This window comes from Antrostomus carolinensis, unplaced genomic scaffold, assembly GCF_000700745.2.
Source record: "Antrostomus carolinensis isolate BGI_N321 unplaced genomic scaffold, ASM70074v2 scaffold4158, whole genome shotgun sequence".
Classification (NCBI taxonomy): domain Eukaryota; kingdom Metazoa; phylum Chordata; class Aves; order Caprimulgiformes; family Caprimulgidae; genus Antrostomus; species Antrostomus carolinensis.
This window is the reverse complement of record NW_010333532.1, coordinates 16,874-30,660: the sequence shown is the minus strand read 5'-3', so window position 1 is coordinate 30,660 and position 13,787 is coordinate 16,874. Positions and strand designations below refer to the sequence as shown.

Below are 13,787 nucleotides of genomic sequence, written 5' to 3'. Positions count from 1 at the left end.
AGAAAAAGTGCTTCATTAATCATAGCAGATCTATTGCAAGTCTGGATTCTTGTTATCCTGACGCTGGAGACTGTCACTGCTTGAGTGTGCTGGCCCTGAGTTGTAACATGTTATTGTGCATGTAACCCCGAGACTCATGTTTTCTGATTACCCAAAGCCCTCAGCAAGGCCGGGACTGAGCTGTATAGAAGAGATGGATGAAATATGGTATCTATAGAAACGAAGCAGATATTGCTTTTGCTGCAAGGAGTTGACTGGCATAGGAACTCCTGACAGCTGCCAAATCCTTGTGCACCAAAGATGCAATTCAGCATTAGTGTTCACAAAGGTGTGACCAGTTCTAATTTCAAAACTGCTAGGCATATTCTAACTGGAGTAACAAGACAAAAATAATTTGAAAATGCTCTTGAGGAGGTAAGTGCTTGTAGAAACAGAGACAAGGCCTTCTACAAAAAATTCAAGCTCTGAGTGGGTTCAAGCCCCATAAAAGCTCAACAAAAGGCTCTTCCATTCAGAAATCATGGTCTAAAGGATATTTGGCAGCTATTCAGTGAATTACCTACACAGGGATACTCCAAACCACCTGAAATGAGTAGCCACCACTACTAGAATCCTGATTAAGACTCACTGTGCTATGGAGCATCTGGATGGGAAGACCACCTTGGATGGGTTATCATTCTCTTAGATTCTAGACAAAACAAATGTAAAATATTTTTCCTCTGAAATAAGGGGAAGCAGTTCAATTCTTCACAAAGCTAGTGGAGAAGTGCAGTATGTCCACAAGCTGTGGAAAGGCCCTTAAATTTCTTTCAGATGACTGCAGAAAGACTGAGTCCTTAACCAGGACCAAAATGTTCCAAAAGCCATACTGATGGCTCTGGTGGTATGGCCACCTTCTTCTGGCCATAAATATCTGTGTTGAGGAAAATGGAGAAATGACTGGATAAAGCAAGTTTGACAGCATTGGTATGGCTAGCGAAAAAGGCTTGTTAAAACGCGAAAGCGTCTTGTTAAAACAGGATGCAAGAAACTTCCCTCTTTCACTTGTTGTTATAGTGGGACTTGCTGCTCTAGCTCATGTCCAAGAAAGTCACACGGAGGATACACATTGCTGTGAGACTACCAGGAGTGGAAACAAACCGATGCAGCTCTACAGCTCTTGCACTCACAGTGACTTGCTCTCAGATAGCTGAGCCTCATGCTGTCTATAGCTTACAGAGTCAAAAGAGCATCAGATGATACATTTGGGATTTATCTCCCCAAGCCAATAAAATAATGTAGAGGCCCTTAGCAAGGAGGATGAGGCATGAGGAACATTCATTCAGTTTATGATGAGTATTTCTAGTCACCTAAATTCAATCAGTAACTGTAACTTGCATTTTCCTACCAACATAGAAACTGATACACATGGGGGCTCACTATGTTGAGTCAACCACTCTTCATATCATATCATATCATATCATATCATATCATATCATATCATATCATATCATATCATATCATATCATATCTCATATCAATATATCATATCAATCAGCACTGTTTCTGCACCTTCTCAGCATTAGACTCAATTGCAGTCCTCAGACTCCTCTAGACAATAGAAATTAAACTTCTGGTCTATGTATCAGCTGCACAGGAAAATGTGCATTCTCCTCTTCTGGGGAGAGGAAATATACAATTTCAACAATACCATCTCTTAAGTTGATTCAAACATTAGCTTTATGATGCACTCAATTCAAATCAAGTAACTCCTGTCTCGGGAGTTAACAGCATTTTGATTTGTAATATCTGCTCTCTGAATATTCAAATATTAAAAGTCCACACATGCTGTAGTTGCTGATTGGAACTGATAATGACATTAGCTTCAGAGTAGAGAGGATGCAGTACTTCCATTCAGATAACACCTTTTCTTATAGGATACTTACATCCTACTTTTAGGCCAGCCCAGGGGAAGACCTTGGTAAGTTCAGACCAAGACATCATTTGTTGTGCCCCAAAGCTAGTTCAATTAATGTCTGTATAGATCCAGTTTTCACTGCAGTACTGCAGTACTTCTCGCAGCAATTACTATTTAGAGAACTTGCTTTGCAAACAAGAGCATACTGTTTCATTGAGATAATAGGGCTGTGGGCAGAAACTGTTAAAGAGCAATCAGCAAAACAGGATTGGTAATGAATCTGATGAAACTCTCTGTTTGACTTACAATATCTATTTTGGAGCTAAGTACGTGCTTGGTATAATAACATTACTGATGCCTCATCTCATTTTCTGTTGCAAGGACTCTATTTCCTGGGCTCAGACAGAGAAGGTTATCCGACTCCTCTTCTCTAGATGACAATGGAGTCTTTTTTGTTAAAGACACTGGTCAAATCAGAGCACTTAGCAACAGCAAGCACTCCTGGTATAGAAGTTAGTCTCATCTGGCTTAGGGCTGGATACAGGCTAAAATACCATTTGCAAGTATGGCTGGCAAGTGGGTAGATAATATTCCATGATCTAGACAAGTAGAGGGCTACTTTGAACAGTTTTACAAGAAAATAGCTACAAAAGATGCAAATTCATCATACCATTGACATTTGCTTAGAATCATAGAATCACATAATAGTTTGGTTAGAAAAGACCGACCGTTGCGATCATCTAGTCCAACCGTAAACCTAGCATTGCCAAGTTCACCACTAAAGCATGTCCCCAAGTACCATATCATCTTAGTTTTGATAAGGTTTCTTTCATAAACCAGGGTTAATATTTAAGATGCATACTTTCAAGATACTTTCAGGACGTCTTTGTCCTGATATACAGAATAACAGGCTTTCTTAAGAAAGGTATTTACTACATCAGGTATTACTCAAGACAGAAAAAATGCCTACTCAAAATAGCTACAGCTCCAGCTTCATCTCCTTGTTCGGCAAGGAAAAAAACTGCCTCTGGTTCTGTACTGCACAGACGTTTCAAAGCTGGATAATAATCGGCTAATAAAAATGCCATTACATCTGGCATTACAACTTCTGTGACTGATTTACTCAACGCTGGAAAAATACACTGCTACTCCCATTACTACATATATTTATTCAGGAACTGAGTTTTTATAAGTTGGCTAATTAATTTTATTATATTAACATTTGTAATTATGCAACTTAGCCAAAGAAATTGAATTAAATCTTTTTCTTTGATTTGTAAATGTTGTCAAAAGGATTTTCTTCAGAACAACAGTGCATGATGTTTATTTCTTTAATTCCTCTGAGGATCAGGGATATTTGCATGGTGTATATGATTACACAGACTATGTATTGATTCAAATTGTAAATCCTATCATTTGTACCAGGGGACATTTCATCTTATGGTCTCAGTGCTCTACGCCTTGTGTAAGCACACAGTGACAAGCATCTCCACCCTGACAGAATTTGCTGTCTAAATAGTCAAGATGACAAAAATGTGAGATGAAAAAAGGACAAAGAGATGTTGCATCCCTCACAAAGCACTGTTGAAGATGTCTCCAGCTCTGTGGGAAAGGAATGAATTAAATATTTTATCTTATCTTTTGTCTTGCAGCTATCATGCAAATTTATTTTAAAATGCTATCATCATATTAAATAGCAACCATAGCAGTATACTGCAATTAAAACCAGATCATCTCCAATAACAACCCAACCTCATTTTGAATTACCTAGCCTTCCCTTCATCTTAGTATTACCGATTAAATAAAGTTTAAGAGCAGAGTTTTGGTTACCTTTGCTAAATGCCATAATGACCACTTTTTTATTCATGGTACAAAAATTTATAGTCACCACAGCGACTGTACACATAAAATATAATCACCTACTATGATGCTTCTCTAATGACATTATTGTTAAGTGCATCTTTGTAACTCTTACTGAGCAAAATGGAAAACAAATCTTTTCAATTTTCCGTATAGTGCATCACATAAAGCTCTACCCTAGCACTGACAATAATATAATCTTTAAAATAATGGCATAAATATGTGCTGTGCATTAATAAAATGGTAGCTTAACATGTATTTGTATAAATTAATTATACAATATACTTTAAAATAACAGCAATGACAAAGAAATTAAATATAATGTTGGAAAGGGTGGCAACTTTTTGCAAATTCTGTTGGTTTACATTTAGAATTTTTTACGATTTCCCATCCATGCCTTACTCCATAGCTACGGCCTGATCATACATTTTTCAAACTTTTTATTTGGTTAAACATGAAACAAGAAAATTTTGAAAAACATAAGAAAATGGTTTTTCTCTCATACAAAAAATTTTTCAACATAAAAAGTAAGGAGAAAGTTTTAGGGCAACTCATGTATTTCCCAACACAAGTAATGAGGAGGTTTTAATTCAATTACATTTTCGTTCTGTATTATTTAATTATTATTATGCTTCACTCAACTAGATTTCCCCACAACTTTATGTATACATAAACATATACTTGGAAAAGTTTAGTAACTACTCAGTACTGCTATATATTAGGCAATTTAAGTATGGAGAAACATGAATTCTTTAATTGTTTTGTCTGAGCAGACATGACAGCATGGACAAGGCTTTTATCTGGAAAACATTTTAAAATCATGGACAGAGACCTTTTTCAGGTCACAGCTGAGCTACTCAAATTGTAAATTTCACCAGCTCTATCATTCATCATTCCTATTTGCTATATTAGAACAGCTTTGCTTGCTCCTGGAACCAAAAATACATGTCAAAGAAACAGGAAAATGTGCAGTTGAACGTTACTGATTGTGTCTGGGCTCAGAAAAAAAGGTGGTACATCAGATCATGAGATCAGAAAATCTAGCCTTCTTTTGTCAGACTCCCTGCCAAGAGCAGCTTTATTTAAGTTTCTCCATACAGCTTAAAACTAGCAAAGCAGAATCAGGAGCTGCAGTCAAGCCCTTGTGAACTCACCTGTCCACAGTTCTTAAACTTGCCTGTACAGTATAATCTCACTGTACTCAGATTTTAAAAAACTCTTTATCAATATAAATTATTCCAACAACAGTAAACTATTTTTTTATTTAAACAAGTGTTCTTCCACTGTCTTTTACATACATGATTTGATTAATCATATAATTCAAATTTACCAAACGCTTTAAAAAATACATCTTATATGTAAGTATATCTCACACTACCGAGAAGTCTTACTGTCTTTGATAACAGATTTTCTGCAGTAAGTATCTCAATATCTTTCTTTTCAGCTATTACTCTTTGCATAAAATATTTAAATATTCACTGTCTGATAGAGACAATGGGAATGACTGTGGCCTGGTTGGAGGCAAATTATATTTAACTTAATACAAAAATAGTAAAATACAGCTGTTCACCATTATTCAGAGTAGAAACTATAGAATATTGGTGTTCTGACATGAAAATATTTCAGTAAAATTTAGGATCAGAATTTTTTAATAATTAAAGAAATATTTTATTTCGAGTATTTAAAAATGTAACATTCTCAAAAAGGCAACTAATTCCACAGAGCTTCTTTATGATAAAATGCATGGAAAGGCTGTACAAGTTCATTAGTGTATGCCTTTGCAGTGAAGAACTCTTGCTGTCAATAAGTGTTCTTTATCATACATTTTTATTGCTGTCTAGTCCGGTTTTAAATGTTCCAACTGACTGGGCATCTCCAATTTAATAAGGCATGCTATTACACAGTCTAGTAAGTCTCATTGCCAGAAATTGTGACTTGATTTTCAGTTCAAATTTTGCTTTCCTAATTAATCACATTCCTAGTTTCGTATTTTTCATATTTCTTCAAGTAATCCCCTTGATCTTTGATGCCTGAATTTTTAAAGTGCTTACATAGCTGTTTACATAAGTATTTGATTATAAAATATATATAATGTTTCTAGATCTAGACTAGTATAATTATCAGCGAACTAATGAAGATATACAGTTATTGGTTGTAAAATTATATATAGTTAGCTTTTCAAGATTTTCTTACACAGTTAGATATAAATGAATTGGCACTGCCTTATAGAAAACTTTGGAAAATAACTAAAAAATCATTTTTAATACTTTGTCTAAAGTCATTAACTGCCCATGAGAACCAAAGATTAGCAGAGTGGTGTGTGTGTGATAAAAGTTTCTGAGAACAAGTATAAGGGTAGAGCACTCACTAATTACCAGTAAGCCAAAAGAAGGAATACTATTTGGAAAACCTTATATTTGTTTGTTCAACTGTAGCAATTGTTTTATTTATTCCCGTGCCGGAAATACCTGTGCATAAAAGACAAATTGGAAGTAAAGACCATACTCTAGTTCAAATGTGCAGAGACCTTCCCAGTTCTCTCATTGTGTATGTCTGCATGCCCAGCTGAAGTGCAGGCACAAGAGCAGGCTAAACATTTGTCCTTATGAAGAACCATGCTTAGAATATGCATTGATGGACTGGACACATGGTGCTTGGTCCTCCATATACCAAGTTCATTCCTGTCATGATAAGGTGATCCACAAGTTGTTCTAAGGCTTAGTATTAGGGCTTGACTTTCCTCTTGTCAGTGACTCAAGCCCAAGAAAGGTATAACATGGAAGGCAGGAAAACATGGAATTGAGCACAGATTTGAATCATGTTTGACTGACACTGCATCTAAACCTATAAAGATCTGTCTGCCTCTTACTCACAGTTAATGTGCTAAATATTTTTTTCAGAGGAAAACCTTCATGCCAAACTCCAGACTAGAGAAAGGCAACTACTTATCCTGGCAAACACTCCTGTTTAATGACTGTCTGTCCTTAACAACATGAAACAGGACAATTGCTTTGACCTTTCTTATTCCAGGAGACCATGATAGCCATGGTATCCATGAAAATCCATGCAAATATGGGCTTCTCCATCAGAGGCTAAAAAAAGTAAGGAATAATCTTCACTTAGATCCTTGCTTTCTGATAATATAGCATAACCTGAGTGACATCATAACTGAATTATTGTGGGGTTTCCGAATCAGATTTCCTATTACATCAGAAATGGTAATCATTTGATCAGGTGCATTTTTCACTCATGAATTTTAGAGTACTACTATGACGATCTATGAAATTCAATAGTGATCTAAAAGTTTTGGTCCAAGCCTTCACTGATTATAGCGTAGACACATGGATTACGGGTGAAGTTCTGAGGATGTGAGAAGTAATTTGCTGTGTGACAGCAGGATAGGACAGCTAAAGCCTGTTATAATCAGAAGAAAATCTGAAATCAGTCTCATTAATTTAAGTTTTCTCCAAGGAATATAAAGATAATGGAAAAGTAAAAATGCAAAAAACCCCAACAAAACCCGCAGAAATCACTAGTCTGCAGCAATGCAAGCAAAAGATTGGAGTTGTGAAATCGCGTCAGTTATGTAACAAACTGAGAAGCCAAATAACTGTTGTTAATGTCTCCTACTGAGCAGCTAATCTCTATAAAGCTTTCAGAAACTCGGTGTTGTATAAAACGTTTTTATACAGATTAGCTGAACACTGTCCAACTTTTCCAAATTGTTTGCCAGTCATGCAGCATTCCACAGTCATGTCAATATGGAATTTATATGTTGGGCAATCGGTATGGGAGATACTTAAATAATTTAAGAATAAATTTCCAAAATATATATCCTCAAAAGTCCTCCTCACTTGTCTAACAGATCTAAGCACACTAATATTCTTGCAGTTAAATTCTCTGATCACCATTGGACACTAACACAATCAAAATTTCATAAGTGACTGTCTTACAAATAAAGTCTACAAGGATAAAGAGTAGCCATGTGACGAGCTACTGATGTCCGTCTACCTAAGAACAAGTGGTTAAAGGACTCAATTGTGTTGGTTGCACTCCCAGATTAAAATTCCTCCTTTCCTTGGGAAAATTCGATCTTGTACCTTCTGCCAGAGATCCGTCTGCTTATCAACAGATTATAGTATGTTGGATGTTGGGAATCTTTTACTCTCTCATTTTCTAGTTTGTTCTACCTCATACAAATTCATTAAATATTAATTGGAGCAGGAGCTACAACATAAGATTCCATCTCCAAGGTGAGTGCCATAATCATCTGACAGCTAATAAAAAATTTCCAGCCTAATAAAAAAATCAATTATTCCATATAAATTAAGACTATTTCAATTAAAAAGACTGAGAGATGCCCAATTCTACAGGCTATACCAAATTAAGGATTTGGAAAAGAACAATGAGAGTAAGGAATATTCTTGCACTGAATATATTCAGTATTTTTCTAGTTAAATATTTAGGACCTGATAGTGTCTAGAAGGATGAATTTACCCTTCAGATCTGCCTCCCATGGGATCCCATGAGTAGCAGATCCAGCTGTGTGCCACCCTTAGTTGTCCCATCTACAAATTAATCCTGACACTCTCTAGAAAACTTCACTGCTTCCATCCTGCCACGTTTGTCCTTTCAGCAGATGTCAGGGACATTAAAGTTCCCCTCTTTCAGATCTATCAGGCCCTTCAGAATAGTGCACAGGACTTCTGACATCCTCGCCCTGTTGCAGCCCTAAATAAGTTTCTTAGTTTCCGAACAATAAGGACTAGCAGTCCCCTTTAGTTCTCAGAAAGCCTCAATATGTTAAAAACAAAACCTGGAATTTCTATTTCATGCAAAATTTTGGCATGTTATGCCCAGGGAAAAAAATCCAACCTCTATTTTTTAAAAACTTTCTAATTTTTATGCAAAAATAATTCTATTTTTTAAATTACTCTATTTCACCTTACATACTAAGCTCAAGACATAATTATTTGATCCTGTCTTCTCTAAAACAGCTGAATATAATGAATCCACAGCTTTCTTCTCTCACTCCTCCAAAAAAACTTGAGACTATCTCCTTGAACTTGAGGAGAGAAAAAGGAAAAAAAAAAGAGAGACATATCTGATACCTGTGAATCAATCTGCACAACTTGGGGATGCTGATACATTATGTAATTGGAGCAGTATGAGAAAAGGAATATATCCTCTGTTCAGGTTGTTCCCTTTTAATTTATATTTTAAGAAATGAAATTAAATGAATTTCTGTTCAGTTTAGTCCCAAACAATGGAATTTAGAAAAGTCTCTGTCTTTCATAATCCTTCAAAATTTCTACAAGATTAAAATCTACTCATCTTGCAGCATGTCTACGTCTGGTTCACATTTTCCTTTATCAGCTTAGTTTGTTTGCTAGTATTTATCACACTGTCTGTTTTCTTGAGTTGAGACAGCAGATGTGTGCATGGATTAATTCTATACCAGAGAAGCTCTGTTCATAGTTTCATTATTATTTTAAACTGGATCTATGAATAGACACAGCATGTGATTTTTGTATACTGCAAGTTATTATTTAATGAAAGATTGAAGGAAACAGAAAAAGAAAACAATTTTTATCCCATAAAATAAACTTTGAGGTCCAAATAACAATTTTGTCAATTTTGAGTGGGCTCATGGAAGGGATGTGCTACAGAACTATGTCAATCAATTACTAAAGTATCAACACCCCTATGCACTATACTGCAAAACTGTTTTCCTAATAAAACTACATACTACAACCATATCATGTTTAAAGTTTTCTTTGAGCATAAACTCTCTTCAGAACTGTACTATAAAAATATCTTTTTAAATGTTTATCATGTTCTTTCTAAATATGTTTATCAACCTTAATAAGAATACAACTTGTTTCTTGTATTATTTTACAGAGAAACAGTTGTTAATATTTTATTAACTATTAATATTCAAATATTGTTAACAGGAATAATATTTAATGTATTTTTTAAAAACTAGGACTGAATACTTTTCAAGTATTAACTAAAAATACAATATCTGTTAGTAATATTAAACATAATATGTAGTAGAATCTCTACACAATATACCTAGAACATATAATTAATAAATATAAAATATTTATATACACCTACTGTTGGTGATCCTACTCTGGCAGGGGGGTTGGACTACATGATCTTTTGAGGTCCCTTCCAACCTCTAACATTCTGTGATTCTGCGAAAAGTGTAATCACAGCTGACAGATTAATATTTGCCAAATAACTTATGGCTGCACAGGATAATATTTCATAATTACTTTTACACACTTCCTAATAATGGGAATATTTAATTGATAAGTAGGATATATATATGAATCAACTAATTTCCTAAAAAAGCAAATACTTGTCAAGCTTGGAATTCAAGAACCATAAAAATCTATTTCTGAGAACATATTGTTACCTCTCTTTTTCAAACAAAAATCTTGGAGGCATAAATGCTTAATTCCACCAGGAAAAGGGTTTGATGATAGTGTTGGTTATTTCTATGACTATTACCCTCATTCTTTACAAACAGTATTTCCTTAGACACAGGAAAGGACCATGATGCTTCAATTACACTTCCAGACTTTGAACATGCAGTTAACCCCTGTACTCTTCTCTGAGGCTTTCTTTAGAGGCTAGCAGCATTTCTCTGGATTATACTTCTGGTTTCTTCAGAGTTACTTCTTGTCTTGACAGATATACTCTATTAAAACAATACCCAGCAAAAAAAGTTCTCCATTCTTAATGACCTCACACATAGTTTTGCTGAGGATTGTGACATACACCTGTACTTTGCACAAATGTTCTTACAGATGATATTTAGCTGAAATATAGATATTTCCCTAGAATTATCCCAAATGCATGAAGGCAGGAATACAGATTCTTTAACAGAGAATTAGGAAAACCTTTATAACCATGGCATTCAGAGTCCACCCTGTGAAAGAATGTAAGCCTGCACCGTATGAGCTGTTATTCCATCGCTCTTGTTGCCAAGGTAGAAGGACAGCGGGCCTGAGCAGATCCAGGTGTTTGATGTCTTCCTCATAGAAAACTAGTAGGAGATAGGTGTTCCTAGAAGTGGAGTTTCCGATTATATTTTTGTAGTCCTGACTGATAATAGACAAGAAATACCCAGTTTCATGTACAGAAACCATACCATCAGAAAATAATTTTTAAAACTCCATAAAAATATAAACCTGAGCCACACAGATAACTATTTTAAGTTATTCATGTTTTCTGTGATTCATGATGTGCAGTCACTAAGTGCACATCTTCCATGTGAACTGCATAACAGAAAAAATTTATGTGATCTAAGATGTTCTGCATTGTAATCCACATGACAGTACAGTGCTGAAAATAACTTATGTGGGGGAAGAAATCTGATAGGAATTCAAGCACTAGTAACTATATTAGTAAGTAGCACTTAAAATTAACCTACCGTCTTTATAGTAAGAGAAAGTAGAGTATAGAAATGCTTCTATGAAGATGGTCTTCATTTAGTGACAAGAGGTATAATAACAATAGATAATGGGAACTTTAACATAACACATGCTGCAGGAGCAGGGGCAGAGCTGTAGCAATTAACTATTATTGTTTTTCTTGTAACAAGTCTATTCAAACAATCTGCGTATCATGACTTCATGTTAGGATCAAATTAGCTTAGCTTCAATATTCACTGATGCATTTTATTGCATTCTGACTAAAGCTATATCTTGCAGACTTCTGAAAGTTACCCTTTAATCTACTACATGCAAAATTACATTATAAATATTAAAATATGACAGTGAAAAGTTATTAAATTTATTCCTGAATAATATAGCTGCTTACCCTCAAGCACCAAGTAATAATAATTGCCTCTGAGCAGTAATTAACTGTTAAATAAACAAATAAACTGTTAAATTTTAGATGCTGATAAACAGGAGAAGGAAGCTAAGAAAAACCATCAACTGTTAGCAAAATTTTAACACTAAGGAATTCCATATGAGATAAAGGTACAGTAACCATATTTATAAAACATAAACTAAACAGAGACTATGAGACAATAGTAAAACACATTCTCTTAGAAGAGTTAGAATTCACCTCAATAAAAGGTATCAACAACATCAGTATTTTAAAGATTATTACCAATATAGAAATTACGGATCATGAAATATGTTCAAAGATAGATATTTCTTATATACTTTCAATCAAAGTACAAATTACAGTTGAGAAGGAAGAAAAAAGTACCATCTATTACATACAGAGAAGCTGATGCACATACAAGATAAGTGAAGTGGTGAAGCAGGGAAGAGAATACAGAAAGAATTAAAAATTAAAGAAGACACTTACTGGGGAAAACCACATCACTTTAAGAATCCAAATTGTCAAAGAAAAATTCACAACTAAGATGATAAGCAGGAGGAGAACAAACAGGTAGAGGCAACGCTTTCTCCAGCCATAAATTCCAATTTTGTAGATATATTCATTCTTTGGCCTCTCTAGGCTAGTGCCTGGTGTTGTTGTAGTGTATTGTTCACGTACCATCTGCTATGTAAAGAGAAAAAAGGGACTGTTTAGTTGTTTGAGTTAAATTAAAAATATTTATACAAAACCCCAAGGAAAATATGAAGATATAATTGTAATAGCAAGTAACTGGAAACAAGAAACTCTGAAGGAGTTTTACCTGGAAGGCATTTTCATCATGTCCCATTCAAATTACACTTACATCTTACTTTTTGGTACACACAATGTGATGTTTTAACAAATGAAGTCCATTAATTGCCATTTTCAGGAGGCTTAAATTTATTTTATCCCATATAGAATGGCAACAATTTCCTCTCATTTTTCATAATATTCTAATTCTCCCATCACAAAAGATTTCATAGGATCATATAATAATCCATAACTTACAGAACAATATTATTTTACTGTAAAAATAGTTACATGTGGTAATGGTACCTTGTAAGCACAAGTTTAAAAACACTTCTACATATTCTTCTTCAATTCAGAAATAAAATGCATTCTTTGTGTTGCAAAACTTAACTGTGTATCACTGGAATGTCAAAATGTGTTAAGCTTCAGAATCTGTATATGAAAAAATGAAATGATTCTTAATAATGTAAAGGAAATAATACTTTCTCAATTTATCAGATATTAATATTTAAAGATATATTAGCAATAAAAACATTACTTAGTGGGTTTAAACAGTTTCCTTCACTTTATACTATAGTTCTTAAAGAAGCATTCTTTGAATTTAAAGAAATATTACCAGATTGCCCTTCCTTAAAACATGAGGATATTCACTAACTTTCACCTTTACAGCACAGAGATCAGCAACAATTCAAACGAATCATTAAAGCTTCTAATTTCAGCTAAGACAATAAAATCTCAGCAGTTGAAGCTGCTTATCTAGAAAAACATTGGGCAACATCCACCTCATTTCCACTGATATAAAACAAAAAAACCCCACCCAAACCCAAGCATGGATGTCAAAAGAAAATAGGTACTGTAAGTTCAAGCACTTCCCATGAGTCAGGTATATCCACAGACATCTTGGAGCCAAAAACTGGTTATCTTTCCTACAACACAATGTTCCCAAATGAGAATGCCTTCAGACAGGTTTCACACAAGGTCTCCTCTCAATTCTGAATTTATTCTTGGGAATGGGATGACTGTGCTCTGCTCACACAACTTTAAAAATGTGATTAAATTACATCCTTGCCCAGCTGCTGAATTACTCTAAGTCATTAAAGAAGCTCTCCTCATGTCTCCTGCAGAGCCATCCTGTGTCTGTAACAAGCTTGTGGCTCTCAGTTCTAACCCTCAGCTTTAGAAATACCTAATTTTTTGTTCCTGTACCTTCCTATCAAAACTACAAGACAGAGAATGCAACGTAAGTTTCAGCTGAACAGAAGTCCATGCATTATCTCTTTGCATATATGCAGTATTAATCTTATTTCTGCACTTCCACTCAAAAATCTTTTAATTTTTTGTTTATTTATATTTTAAAATGACATTTGATCATCAGCAGTTAATAATGTAACCA

At 34.6% G+C, this 13,787-nt stretch overlaps 1 protein-coding gene across 2 annotated transcripts in view; it reads right to left on the bottom strand.

Annotated features, from left to right (window-relative positions):
- Positions 1 to 12,297, bottom strand: part of SGCG (sarcoglycan gamma) — a 47,650-nt gene extending 35,353 nt beyond the window's left edge. The window contains exon 1 of one of the 2 annotated variants that reach the window (XM_010173878.1): positions 12,092 to 12,297. In XM_010173878.1, coding sequence (XP_010172180.1) covers positions 12,092 to 12,286 — 195 coding nt within the window. In that variant the 5' untranslated portion in view covers positions 12,287 to 12,297. The remainder of the gene's footprint in view (positions 1 to 12,091) is intronic. The other variant, XM_029086462.1, reaches the window with a different exon arrangement.
- Positions 12,298 to 13,787: the final 1,490 nt, after the last annotated feature.